General features: G+C 32.6%; 2 protein-coding genes across 10 annotated transcripts in view; both read left to right on the forward strand.

Moving 5' to 3' along the window:
• The window catches only part of LOC141449686 (probable tubulin polyglutamylase TTLL9), a 43,401-nt gene extending 30,128 nt beyond the window's left edge, over nucleotides 1-13,273 (forward strand). For 8 of the 9 annotated variants that reach the window (XM_074119355.1, XM_074119351.1, XM_074119382.1 and 5 more), the window contains 6 exons: nucleotides 380-593; nucleotides 1,924-2,064; nucleotides 2,161-2,357; nucleotides 3,000-3,113; nucleotides 5,386-5,519; nucleotides 6,862-7,954. In XM_074119355.1, the coding sequence (XP_073975456.1) occupies nucleotides 380-593; nucleotides 1,924-2,064; nucleotides 2,161-2,357; nucleotides 3,000-3,113; nucleotides 5,386-5,519; nucleotides 6,862-6,956 (895 nt within the window). In that variant the 3' untranslated portion in view covers nucleotides 6,957-7,954. Of the gene's footprint in view, nucleotides 1-379; nucleotides 594-1,923; nucleotides 2,065-2,160; nucleotides 2,358-2,999; nucleotides 3,114-5,385; nucleotides 5,520-6,861; nucleotides 7,955-12,784 lie in introns of those variants that run through there. The other variant, XM_074119358.1, reaches the window with a different exon arrangement.
• LOC141449748 (glucose-fructose oxidoreductase domain-containing protein 1) lies at nucleotides 8,268-12,783 on the forward strand. Its single transcript, XM_074119481.1, has one exon. The coding sequence runs from the start codon at nucleotides 8,386-8,388 to the stop codon at nucleotides 9,562-9,564; it is 1,179 nt and encodes a 392-aa protein (XP_073975582.1). The 5' UTR covers nucleotides 8,268-8,385; the 3' UTR covers nucleotides 9,565-12,783.
• Nucleotides 13,274-14,889: the final 1,616 nt, after the last annotated feature.

The following is a 14,889-nucleotide window of genomic DNA, read 5'->3' on the forward strand; positions in this document are numbered from 1 at the left end:
TAACAATAATCTGTTAAAATAACATGAATGAGGTTATGTTAAATTAATGGAAAAAATCTATTCATAAGTTCTTCTATAAGAGAGTAGCCAACTCCGCTTCAAATTAAATTTTGTAATCATCAATTTAGAGGGTTTCTCTACTTGAGTCACACTTACGCACTCAAACAAGCATCCCACTTTTTTAAAAAAGTGTATGGCGATATCAAGTCAATTTTCGATACCTAGTTTTCATTAAAGTATCAATTTTGAGGGCCTCAGAGTCCAAAAATGGACTATGTTTTACATATAAATAAAGAAATTACTAGAACAGTTCATCGTTAGGTTATTTTGTTTTTTTCATCTTTCTTGCTATTATTTTTATTATTTTCCATGCGTACAGAATCAAAGATCTAAACGACTGGAAGATGACCCGAGATTGGACTGGCTCCACGCAGAGTGGAGCTCCAAGTGATTACCAAAATAATTCTGTACTTGTCCTGGAAGACCGTGAGCGGGAGACGCCAGAAGAGTGGATTGTCCAAGTGTATATCACCAACCCGTACCTGGTCGGTGGGAGGAAATTTGACATCAGGATCTTTGTACTGGTCACCTCGGTGGGTTTGTCATGTTTTAACCACAATATTTTGAACTCTTGAGTATAAATTTTTACTAGCAAAAGGAATTTTATCAAACCGTGCAGGTTTTCGTTTTTTGAGTTTTTATGAAAATTATATTTTTAAGGTCCCTGAGTTCGATAAAATGGTTTTTACTAATTAAACTTAAATTGGGCAGTCAGCTTAACTCAAAAAAGGAAAATCGAAGAATGTTCAAAGGTTATTTCGTGTGAGTAAGTGCTCGTGTAGATGCGTCAAAAACGTTGAATCATAAACCCAAAACATTTAATCAGAAGATATCTCTTCACTGAATAGATTGTTCAGTAATTGTTAGATATATAGCATAGGCCAGAAAACAACGCCATGTTCTTTACTCTTTCAAACTGCGTTGGAACGCTAGGCTAGTTCGCCATATAAGGTCTCTTCCAATTGAAGACCAAAGCGAAAAAAATTCGCACAACATTTCGAACCTTTCCTTTAGTTCTTAGGCCAGAGCTTTCCTTTATAGTACCTTCTCATTTCCTAAAGGAAATTTTTCTTGCTAGTGGCATCGATAATCCTTTCAAAGCTGGTTGCTGATAGAAGCGATTTGGACTTCGGACATGTCCAGTTCACCCCAAGCAATCCACCAGTTCATTGCTTTACTTTTTGCGATAAACGGAATTCTTTCATATCGAAATTTTAACATAAAGTTAAAGTAGAAAAACATTTAACAATAAATCATTTAAAAATAAAAATATCTTTTTGATAATAATAAAACAACGAATACAGAGAAAGCTTTAAGAATAATATTGTTTCATAAGTTTTGAATAAAAATATTATATATTAATTCATAAAGTGGCCCTTCAGAAAGAAGTCGGTAGCCCTTCCTAACGCTTTTATTTAGGGCCTATTACAGCTGCCATCGCTCAAGAAATCAAGCCAGTTCATGTGCGATGGCGCTGTAAACGCTCTTACTTCATTTACGTTTCATCTTTTTTACTTACTGTACACGCTATGCAGTTGTGATAATTTATTATTTGGATGTTTAAGAACTGATTAAAGCTAAAGTATTGTAAAAGTTCTATTTTTAGTTTATACAAGCTAGACACTGTAACCTGCCGGTGTGAACCCAATCATAAATCTTTGTCAGGAACTTGTAATGTTTAAGTTTTAGTTTTAAAAAAGTTTGCCAATTGAGTAGTATAATAACTATAGTAATTAAGTGACTAGTTTGCTCGGCTCCAGAAGCCAAAAATAATAATTATTATTATTATAAAATGTAATAATGTAATAGGATAAGAAGTTCATTTGTGGCCACAAATGAAAATTTTTTTGCTGAACTTTCTAGTTTCTTCCAATGATCGTTTGGATCGCCCGTGACGGTTTTGCCAGGTTCTGTGGTAAACCTTTTAATTTGGACGACCTTTCGGACTTGTATGGACATCTAACCAACTGTTCCATCCAGTTAGCAAAAGCTGCAGAAATAAGAGTAAGTAAATTCATCGAAATTGTCTAGTTTTTTTTAGAAAGAAATTGTTTAAATTAATTACTAAAAATAACCTAATATACCCTTTTTTAATTTGAGGGATTTAAATGGCCAATAGGAAGAGTTCGCCAGTATCTAACAGCAAAACATGGTGCACAAGCTGTTGAAACTTTATTGCAGGATATCGCTAATATCATTATAACGAGTTTGAAGTCTGTATCAAAGACAATATCGCACAATAAGCATTGTATAGAGATGTACGGATATGATGTGATCATCGATACTGATCTGAGACCGTTAGTATAACTCTTTGCCTAAGAGAGTAATGTCTAAAGCACTGGTTTCTTAACATTTTGGCTATATTGCGCACCATGAAGATTTATTTTTTTCTGCCGACTATAAAAATTAAAAATAAGTTTTGCATTTATTTCCTGGAGCTTTTTTCAGGACACGGTCGGTCACCGGACAGTGTTCTCTCGTTACAGAAAACACTGGCTATCACCGAAAAGTAAGCTGTAAGAAGCTCCAAGGAAGAAAGATGGATTCAGAACTCGGGATATCCACGATGGACCTAATCACTGAGCTCATTCCTTTCCTGAATGGAGTTGTTTATTAAGAATTAATAAGCATGAAACATCATTGCCAGAAAAACAATGCGTCAAATTGGTGTATATAATTTCAAATGTACATTAAAACTATTTTATAAGCTATAGTATTATTTGCCAAAAAGTAGCTTCTCATTTAACAACATTTTGTATAAATAGGTCTTCCCTTAACAGTTCTTTCTAAAAAGGTGATTTTTAAATTAGTTTTCCAAGATTACTTCTATAATAAAAGTGTATCTAATATATTGTACGTACGTTTTCAATCCTCCACTAACTTTGATTTGAGGTCCTCCAGTTTGAAATAATGTCATCGAATAGTGTTAACTATTTTAGATGGTTACTAGAAGTAAACTCTTCGCCATCTTTGGATGCTACAGACGATGAAGACCGAGTGATGAAGTACAATTTGATAACTGATCTTTTAAATGTGATTGATTTTGAAGGCAGGTGAGTAATTCTAGTTTTATTTATTTTTACAATTGGTATGGCAATCACTATTTTATCTCACAATTAAAGTGTAGTTGTGTAAATAAAATGGGATACCATTTTACAAAGGTTTTCGGTTAGGTTAAATAGTAGGTTGCAGAAACATTTACCCCAAAATTAAGTCTTCTTGGATCCCATTACTTGGAGCTTAGGAGGGATTTATTAGTGAGTTAGTGGATTGCAGTGAAAGAGCAATGAAGAATCTCTGGCCTCCATAATCTGAACATGAGTAGGTGCAGATCTGTGGTTCCAAACCAAAAGACATTTTCTAATTATTGTAGCCTATTGTCAAAATTCATACCGTAGGATATAATGGATTTTGCATTTTTCCACTATGTTACTATGGTTACCAAAGATAACGTTAAAAAGTAAACTCACAGCAATATTGTTTCCGTTCCTATGAAGATTCTTTGGCGTTCTCTGTTCTGTGACGTGTATAGTGCTGAGCTGTTGCCGAAAGCCAAACTGATGTGTTGGATGATATTCTCCGATTCCAGCTTAGGGTAGATCTGTTTAAATAGCTATTTATTTTAAATGGATAACAAACTGATAAGTCGGTAAGGGTTTGAAAGGTGTGAAGGTTTATTTGGTTGTGGATCATCTTTAATAAAAAGAATTTCCAAGTAAAGGAACGTCTAGGTCTGCCGTTACCTCTATACTATTCTTCTTGAATACGAGGGGGAGATGTGAATTCATTAAAAAGAGTTTTTAAATTCTGTCGTTATTTCATTATCGGTAAGCCCAAGGTACGTCGTCATGTGTAAGAAAAGAAGAATCAAATTTAAAACTTTACAAGTCTTTTGGTAGCTGTCCAGAGAGAGAGATTATCAGCCAGATTCCAGGGGGGTCATTCGTCATTATTTCAAAGATCTGTGTTTTTGTAATGCTCGTTTCAGTAGTCTCGTCAGTCTGTTGAAGGTCAGTTTGTCGCTAGGATAGCAGTATGTTGCTACATGCGCGGGCTCTTCGTTCCTCTCAAATGATCATTCGTATGGTAATAGGTACATTGTGTTGTCGAAAATTATTCTTTAGTTAAGTGCATTTGGTGGATTTCGAAATAGAAATATTTATTTGAATTGAGGTATTGTTTACTGCTTTGTTTACTTCGTCAGGTGATTTTTTTAATGATATTAGCCGATTCAGTTTGTTTGCTAAGATAGTTCAGAAGAGAGTCCAGTCTATAGGTCCTGTTATTAGAGGTGAATGAATGGGTTTAAGAACTGTACTGAGGGTAAAGAGTACAGGGTTGTGGTCGTAAGATAAGTCAGTAAATAAGTATAAATGTCTTTGTAAATGGGTACCGGTAGTTTTGGTGTCCTATGGACTGTGCAGTTGGCCAGAATTTAGGTCAATCTGGTGCAATAACATCGTATTTAAGTTCGTGTTTAAACGTGCTTAAAGGTCGTGTTTAAGTAAAAGAACATCCAAAACTGTTCGTCTCCATGGATTGGAAGTATGACAGTGAGGATGCTTGGCATTATAATCTTCTCCAGCAAGAAATTTTGACTCTAGAGATTGGAAAATCCATTGCTGAAATAGATGTATTGAGAAGGCAACAAACTGATGCTAGATTGAACCCAAGAGGCTGTAGATCTGAATCAGTGGCTGTAGATTGAATGAACTCTCTGGTAGGAAGGAATTTCATGATGATTTAGAGTATTTCTTGCTAAAATAGCAGCGCCACCATATTCGGCAGCGTCCGAATAATCAGCCCAGTGTACCCAGTATTGTGTACTCAGTTATTTAATATTTGATTGTAAAGTTAGTCTCGGTCATAAGTACAGCATCAATCCGTTTGTAATTTAGAAATATCTCCAGTTCGTTTCTATGGGAGTTCAACTCGCTGGCATTCCAGAAAAAAAATTGCGAGTGATTGCAATTGGGAGTGATTTCTGAATCCAGAGAAGTGAGTAGAGTGATTGGAGGAGTGATAAGAGATTTGAATAGAGAAGAATGTGGTGTGGAGAGAAGTGAGATCGCGAAAGATAGGAGATGAAGACAGAAGGCGCTTAAGAAATCCCCGTGGATTGGAAGTACGACACTGAGGATGATAACTACCGATCAAAAACTGACCCTACTACAAACCTAGTTTTAAAAATCTCTACTCTGAAAAATTCCTTTGTAGTAGATTTTTTCTTTGTAGTAGTTTTGTGCTTCTCATTCACAAGTGCACACTTTTGCACCTGACTAAATCTAGTTTTATCATTTAAATATATTTTATTTTTCGTTAAAGGACCTCTGGTAATGAAATTCGCATTGGTGGGTTTGATCTAGTTTGGAAAGATGGACCAATTTACAGACCATGTCCAGGTGAATCAGAAATTGGACCGATAATAACTGGTAGCAGAAATCTTAATTTGAATTTAGGTATGTAAATTTTATGAAACATTTAAAACATTAGAAAATAGAACTTCTACGTTTCTTGTTTTTGTATTGTTAAACCGACTTGAAATGATGATACTTATTCAGAAAAAATCATAATAACAGTATTTTTCATTTGAAACAAGTAATGGAAATTTTATAAGCAAATTTTAAAAGACATTTGGTATTAATTTTCATTTTTCTTCAAAAAAATGTTAAAACAAACTTTTCAATTTCAATTCAATTAAGCTTCAGTTGTAAAAAGTGCCAACAGAATGCGCAAGCGGATAGGTTAGCCATTCTCTACTTTTAATAGAATTAACACTATTTCTACCAAAAATGTAAAAAGTCCCTTTTTAAACCGTATGAAGAGTCGGTAGTTTCATTCATTTGTCATACCGTTTTGAGGTAGTTATTTTATGGGATAGTAACATTTTGCAATATTTTTTTTTTTTAAATTCTGTCTTTAATGTATTTTTTGTCGATACCAATTGAGGCAATAATTCAGACAAACAATTTTACATTTTTTATGGCTCTTTGTTCTTAGCCTTTAACCAAATTTGGCAGTACGTGTATTTCTGGTTAAATATTTTTTGGCGTGTCGACATCTCGTACACTTGCCCTTTATTGTCAAACCCAAACAGGACTCCCTACCAGTATATGCCAAATAAGCCTTGCGAAGGAATAATAGGCGATAGCTTGTATTTCCATTAAATTTCACGTCAATATCACTACACTTTTGCTGTTTGATGATTTTTGGCGCTAGAGTTTCACTTCCCTCAAGATTAATCCACACAGTACCGGTTGTAAAGCACAAGTAGGCCGATTTCAGTTCCACTTTCTGTTAGAATGTCAGTTTGACGTTTGATCAAATAACATAGGCTAGCTTCTCGCACAGTTTTCTACAATATGAGATTGTAATTTAATTTAATATTCAGTTTACACCTGTACAATGGACGTAACTGCTCTAATTCTGCGAAAAGGTCCTGTTTATTTATTTTTGTTTTCTTAGTTGTCGAATGAACTCTCTAATGAATTCTTTCCACTATTAACCAAAGCGGTATCAGTGTTAGAGGAATAATTTGTGCATCCTTATTATCGTCTTCTTAAAAGAATTACTCTTCTACTTTTTCTTTAACATGAAAATTTACGGTAAAAAATATTAAGTGTATAATATTCGCTAAATGACTTCTTAAAGACAGACTTATTATTTCCAGTTATTTTTATTTAAATAACAAAGTGGTCTTATACAATTTTTGTTGGAAGTAGGCATATTAAACTAGGGAAGAAATAGCGTTAAAGAAACCTAACATTTTTTTTATTTTTTTTTTACCAAATGGAACTCAAGGAGCTTACAATGATAGAGATGATCATCTGCAAGAATTACGAGTATGGAAGGAAATCTTTGATCATAAACAACGCAATAAAGAAAAGTTAAAATAATTTTTATCAAAAAAAAATAAGTAATTCAAATAATAAATTTAAAACTGACGAATTTTTTTTATACAGATTACAATAACAAATGTCAAACTTAATCAAGGTAATGTAACATAAACGTGGACATTTACAGATAAGTTACTAGTATTCCGTATATACATAAATCCATACATCCATATATTCTGAACTGTTATTATTGCAATTGTATAGTTTTATTATTATACCAATTTTATATTGCATGTTTCTTACAATAGCATTCTAAAAAAAGTTGTATTGATTCATCAACATTTCAATGACATCTGAACATACACTGAATAATTAATAGTCATGTGAGGTCTTTAAATTTCAATATTCTATATGTTCTTTACTATTATATGTACCTCCAGCGTTGATGTTTCTCCCAATTTTAGAGCTAGAATATTATTTGAGTTGCGAAGTGTTCTAAATATACTAAAACGTGATAATGCGACTCTGAGTTTGAGTGTAATGGGGACATTGAACTTTAAAACCCTATATCTGCTCCAATTCCATATCGTCATTGTTAATTATCCTTGTTTGCAGAGTTAGAGTGAACTTCAATAGATCAAAATTTATAAGAGTTCTTAAATAAATTAGGAAGCATGAAATTGACTTTAAATATCATGCGAGATCTAAATTTCATCACTATTATAGTTCCATTCATCTGTGACAAGCCTCGGTCTGAGTTGAGGAAAAGCCTTTGCATGCTGACGGCTTCCTCTACAGGCTCTTTTTGATGCAGAGGACACCTAAAAAAGGTAAATTTAGGCAATTCTTGAAGATAATATCCTTCAATTCATGCAGTTTCTCAAATATCTTAATTTGAGGGGGTTGGTTAATGATAAAAAGCATAACAGACTTGTGAGAGTTACACTACTCCTCAAATTAAAGATGAACTCGTGCTGTTCTGGGTACAGTTTACATATCAAAAATATTTAATGCACAATTTCTAGTAGGGCTTGAACAAATTTTTAAATACTAAGAAATCTGGTCAGAATCAAATGATTGTACGGTTTACGATAGTTGAGGAAGGTTATACTATACAAACATTGGAAGAGTTGTTTGAATCGAAACAATCTGCAATGAGCTTCTCTTGCCCTTATTAATCTAAATTTTGGTTTTTAGGACATTCCCATAATTGTAACTACTAGTTTTTAAACAATATAATGTACTGAACAAAATTTTTGTTTATTAAAACAAGAGTTATTTGATTTCATAAAATTGTTATCGCTTAGGTTGATGACACTCGATTGTAGTTATTCAATCGAAAGGTAAAACATCTGTCTCCACGCCCTATTTAGATTTGTCAACAATGTGTTAAGAGATGTAGGTGTAACTTCTGGTTCTAGTTAATTTTAAAAAAATTATTGTGATGTCAAAGAATTTTTTAAATTTTAACAGTTTTTAAAAACATAAAATGTTGCCTGGTATCGGAGTGTTTGGAACCGGGAACATTGTTAAAGTGGTTGTGCCATTTTTAAGGGAAAAAGGTTTTAAAATAGAAGCAATATGGGGAAGAACACTATTTGAAGCTGAGGAAATCGCTAAAGAATTAGACATACCATTTCATACAAATAAAATTGACGATGTGTTGTTGAGAAAAGATGTAGATTTAATTTTTATTATTTGTTCTCCAAATCTTCATTCTCAGATTGCTGTCAAAGCGTTGGGCATAGGTAAGCATGTTTTATGTGACAAACCGAGTGGACTTTGCCAAAGTGAAGCTTTGAAAATGGTCAGAGCTTCACAGTACTACCCAAGTCTAATTTCCATAGTGAATCACAGTCTGAGATTTTTGCCAGCTTTTGCTCAGATGAGAAGAGCTATTGTTGACGGTTATCTAGGCGCAGAGGACGAAATTACCGTCGTAGATGTAAGAGTACAGATGGGAAGTCTACTTCATGATAGTTATGATTGGCTTTGTGATGAGACGATGGGCGGTGGTGTACTTACATTAGTTGGTAGTCATGTGATTGACTTAGTATCCTTTTTAACGTTACAAAGAGCTACATATGTTCATGGTTTGGTGAAAACCTTCACGAAAAACACTGATAAAATTCAAGGTATAAGGAACATAACTAGTGCGGATTTCTGTGCATTTCAAATGCAAATGAGCAAAGGTGCTTTAGTTTCAGTAACGTTGAACACACACATACCAGGCACATTCAGCCAGGAAGTATTAGTATGTGGTAAGACCGGCTATCTGGTAGTACGTGGAGGTGATCTGTACGGTTATAAGAACAGTACTGAGAAAGAGGATGTGATCTATTTAGATGTAGAAGATCTACAAAGATCAATATCGTTGAGCCCAGTTGCGGTGAATACTATTCCGAGGCCTTACATGAAAGGATTATTCAAGATGATGGGCGCATTGAGGGAAGCTTTTTTACCTGTTGAAGACAAACGTGGTTGGGTCAAAGAACCGGTAGCGCTGGCAGCCACATTCGAAGATGGTCTTTATGTGCAAGCTGTCATCAACGCTTTGAGAAAGTCAAGTACAAACCGAGAATGGATGAAAGTATGTATAATCACTGAAGAACCAGATCCGAATCCAATATTGAGTGCAGCTGTAAGGCGAAGTGGTATTTCCATTTGACAGCAGAGGAAATAAACAGAATCCGTAACATGCATTTATTAACCATCCGTCCAATTTAATTTATTTTTAAGTTGGTTGTAATTTATAATTTATTTTAATTTAAGAAAAGAGGTATTAATTTTATTTTGTCCTTTTATTAAATTATTTGTGTGAAATAATAGAGGTATATTTTCTATGAATGCCAAGGTATGCAATGCATTACATTGTTTATTGATTGGATTTATCATTTTATATAGTTATAAAATTGTAATCGAAAGTCTATTCCGCCAAGTAGGGCTAATTATTGAGTGAAAAATATTCAGTTTATACCAAGGTGAACTGGAAATTTTTAAGGAGGTGACTCGCACTTAAATTGTGACAAAACGTTTTAGCCTCAGAATGTTCAAGCCCAATTTTCTGCTCGTAGATTCAATTGTATTTTTGTATAAAGAGGCCTGACTATCAACAGATGATTTTAAATCAACCCAACGAGTTGGTGAAATTTAAACTTCCTTTTATAAATAAATGTAAATACTAATGCACATTATTTGCCTTGTTCTGTGTTTCCTTTTTTATAAAAACATAAATGCATAATCGAATGTTCAAGAATTAAAATGTTGAATTATGTAAATTATCTACAATTATGAAAATTTTAACAGTAGTCTCGCGTGAGCCCACTGGATATATTTACAACTAAAGGTAAAAATTTGAATGCGAAAATGTTTCAAAAATATGAATGTAAACTGCATACCTTGGATCTGTCAGGATATACTCCTTTTTTTATTTTAAAGAATTGACCTGAAGTATACTTGAGTATGTTACTTCAATGGTTTTACCCTTTGCATACTGTGGTTGTACATTTAATTTTTCTTAAACAATTTGTTTTTACTAACAGTATTCATTTCAAGACTTAAAGTAATTTGTTTATAATTCCAAGACTGACAGGTGTTCTAAATCCCACATTATTATAATTTTTTGTAAAATTGCATGCTTCAGTAAAAGTATTATAATTTTAACGGAGGAAAGAAGGTGCTTTTTTTGTGTTAAATGATTGAAAATCATATTTATTTTAAATTTTTAACATGTTGGTTTTGCTCTAATAAAAGTAAGTAGAAGCTACATTACAGATTTTGAAGATATTTTTATTAGTATTGATAGGTAAGAGGTATTGCCACTTTTCTTAGGATTGCGACCTATTGGACCTTTTGTAGCTTCAATTAAGCTCTTATGTGGCTATGCCTGTTTGATTAAACTTAGGAGTCTGGAATGGTGCTCGGCTCCACGGTTGGAAAGAATAGATTTCCTAAGATAGAGCTGAACTCTAAAACAAGCCCTTTATACTAACACAATTCGTACAGTTTCCACCACTGCTGAGAAAACTCCTGGGACTATTCAATGTGCTTTCTGAGACTCTACCTCCTTTAAGGAGACTTCTAATGCCGCTCATTCTTCTCGGATTAGTTCCCTTAGTAATCTTATGCATCCACCTATTCCATAAAGACTTATCGCGTCGCCATTATTTATTTTCGTTGAACACAGCAAGCATTCAAAAACGAACCTGGTAAAGTGAAATTCTTAATTCTCGTACATATGTTTTTACTAATCACTATCTTTTTTTTTAATATTTAAAAATTATTTTGTTCTAAGCAGTTATTTTCATCTTCGATTCATACTTCCATAGTCGGATCCATTTAAAGTTTCTCTGCAAGATTTTTCCATTATCTGCCGATAACTTCCTAATATATCTCCCAGACAAACTTGTTGCTTTCTCCCATTTTCCACCATGTTCATTTGCCTGTTGCCTATCTGTTCCTACTATGAGCTGATTTTTTTTCTATGTCATGTTGCACTTATCAAAATAAGATGTTTACGATGCTCATTTGGACATGTGGATTCACAACTTTATGCGATTATCTAATATTGAACTATTTCGCCTGTCTCTTACCTGAGGATTCCATCCATCTTTCTTACCATATTGACTGCACACCATGTTGTGATAGCTGTATTTGAGGCGCATTTAGCTGTGCCATATACGGTTCGTAGTCCTCTCTAGGACCACCTATCAGCTGTTTCGGTGCATTGTGCCTCTAATGCCTTCTTAAGAACAGCCAGACTAATTTTTAGGCTACCAAATTCTACCCAGTATTCCAAGCTAGTCTCAGTCTTAACTTCAAAGGACTCACTTAAAGGTTCATAATCATTTTGTTTGAAGTAAAATAAAATTTTATTCTCCTAATTTATCGGGGTTCCTCTTATATATTTTTATATTTAAATCAAACGTTCATTTGGTAATGAGATCATAAAATATCTTTTTTTAATTTTAATTCTCTATGACTGTAATTAAAGAGCTAATACTAATTTTTTTGAGTTTAACCAATCAATCAATGAGTTTTTATTTACTTGAGATGTGAATGAATATTTGTTTTGTATCATAAGCTCTGTGATTGAAAAAATATTTTACTCCTAATAGTTAAAATATTGCAAGTATTTTCTCGTATGCTTATAACACACACCGAAATTCAATTTTGCATTTTTTAAGACAAATCACACCTGATGTTAATGATTAAACCGTTACGCTTGTTTTAATAGTTTAAATTCTAGTCTTTTTACCCTCTGAACCATCCTTCAGTGTGTTCATAAAATTTTAGTGGAAAGTTTTTACATCTTCCACTTTGTTTTCGGCAGATACATTTAATAATCAATCTCTAAGATGGATGAAAATTAGCTGAAACCAGTAAGCGTTATTAATCAATAAGCGTTATAGAATTTATAAAACTTGAATTATATTATCCAGCAGTTCGAACATAACCATCGCTCTATTCCATTAGTAAAATGAACCAATTTTTTTTCAATAATTAGTTTGTAAACTACTATTTTTAAATATGAATAATAGTTTATTCAAAATACTTGTAAAACAAAAAATCACCTGAACACCTTTTCAGAAAACACTATTTTCACTTACTACAGTTCTTAAGTTTTTAACTGAGATATTCTCCTTTGACTTCGAACTCAGAAAAATTATAGTTCATAAACGAAAATTTAATTATGGAGATCGCCGTAGTTTTTGTTTTGTCAGTTGGAAAAAGAAAGAAGAATATATAAGAAACTGTTGGCAAATTCAACGAAAATTCAGAATTGTGAAATAAATTTTAACTCTTAGTCTAGTCTACAAAACTTAAAAGTACTTCATATTTATTTATTGATTTTTATTTTTAAATAAATTTTAATTTCTTTTGTGTAGGTGATTTTATTTTTGTGTATGTACCATCTCCATCGAATCTTCAAAGAAAACAGTGTGAAGTGCTGTTCCATCTTTTTTGGTGACATCCATTAATCCAAGGAGAAGATAGATATCTCCAGTTTCAGATTTTTTTTTAATGTCTTATATTTTTATTATTTATAATTACTACCATAACTGTAGTTAACTTAGGGACTTAATTATATATACTTAAAAACAAAGGAAGAAATTATGACTGAAACTGGTAGTAATATATCTTCCCCTCAAGTAGTGTAAGATTCATTGAAATTAATAAATTTTTTATATTATTGTATGAAAAACTAAAAATATTCCTAAAAGTATATTATTTTTAAAAAAAATGCAGATTAACATTTTTTGAACTGAAAAATAATAAGGTAATAAATTACTTAGCACACATAAACAAAAAACTGTTTCTTGAAGATATTTAGAAAATTTAGTGTAATATAAGAAATAAATAGTTCCAAGTATTTATTTTCAAGAAAGAAACTATATCCTTTTTCTAATTTCCTTTTCGCAAGCTTAGGCGACGGTCACATTTCTATTGAATAGTTTAACTCATACACAATTTAGGTAATGAGTGTCCATACCTCCCTGCAGGCAATGGGAGTCTCCTCTAGTAAATATTCATAAGATAAAAGAGGAATTGATAATGTTAATGCTTCAGAATTTTCTAAAATCTTTATAAAGGTACTGTCAACAAAAATGATCCTATCAGTACTTTTAAAATCGTTTCTTACTTTCTGTATCAGAAAGTAACATTTTACTCACTATATCAATGTCCTCTTATTCTTGATGATGTTCAGGAGCATACACTTACTCCAACCTCATTGCCATTCTTCAATTTAGTTTTTATACTCGCATTCTTTTCTCATTTTCATTGGCATTCTTGAACTAACTCACCTGGAACGAAAGGTAGTAATGAGCTGGGTTGCTGTCTTGTTCCTTTAAACACATGCCAGAATAGTTAATATCTTCTTTAATTAGAGAAATGAATGTATGCTACTCTGAACCGATGAAATGCTTTAAGAGATTCATTACGTGCTTAATTTAGTTAATCTAGACCTTCCATTATCAATATTAACCTTGTCTTTTACAACACAAATCCATCAGCAAAAGCATACCATAAATGGTACTTAACTATTCGAAAGTTACTTAATTTGGATTCCAAGCAATGGCCTAGAATATTATGAGGAAAAATATTATTGGTATGTAGCTCAGTGATGGCAGAAGGTGAGTTTCAGCTTTACTGTTTGGCCATGAAGATTATTTATTAGCTCTCATCAAGATGCAGTGGCTTTGGCCGAAATGACCTCTTACTCTATAACCTGTTAAGTTTCTGGCATTCGCTTACATTTAGCTACATTTTAAATGAATTATCAAAAAATTGGTTGTGCATTGAAACTATGGCATAAAGAAAAAAGTGATTGCAACTTCAACACAGTTGGTATACAAGTGTACATTCCATACCTGTCAGTATTTTATTACATAATTATTTTATTTTTTTCTGTGATGATTTCACGTACCATTAGCTTTTTAGTATATAATTCTCATTTCGGAAATAAAATAGAATGTTTGTTTAATAATTTATTAAAAAACAGTAAACAGTAAACCTTTTCTTGAAGGCATTCTGATGTAAACCTCTTTGAGTCTATCACTTAGTATGGTTCTTTCGAGTTTTCTTCAAATTTCGAATTTTAATTAAATGTTAGTTGGCTTCTAAAAAAACCTTCATTGGATTCAATATTAGGATTCGGAGGTAAGCATATGATCGAAGCGTTTTTCCAAAACTCTGAATTTTAGCAACACATTTCATAAGTTGTAATATGAACGTACAATTTAGTGAAATTACATAGTGAAGTGCGTGCAATGTGTGTACCAATTTTGGAGAACCACTTTGTACCATTTTTAATAAAAATTAAAATAAAAAAATTCTCTAAAACATTATACTTCAGGCAGAGGGTCTTTCATCCATAATTTAACTTTTGGGTATTGTGAAGGTAAGCAATTGAAATGGAAATTTTGAGATCCCTGTTTTTGTATTTAATTTATCAGACCAGTAATCAGACCATTTTCTAAGCAACGAAGAT

This window comes from Rhodnius prolixus, unplaced genomic scaffold, assembly GCF_049639745.1.
Source record: "Rhodnius prolixus isolate KJV_2025 unplaced genomic scaffold, Rpr scaffold_1, whole genome shotgun sequence".
Taxonomy (NCBI): domain Eukaryota; kingdom Metazoa; phylum Arthropoda; class Insecta; order Hemiptera; family Reduviidae; genus Rhodnius; species Rhodnius prolixus.

Excerpts from the sequence above, each read along its gene's own strand:
- LOC141449748 (XM_074119481.1), top strand. The coding sequence starts at position 8,386 with ATGTTGCCTGGTATCGGAGTGTTTGGAACCGGGAACATTGTTAAAGTG.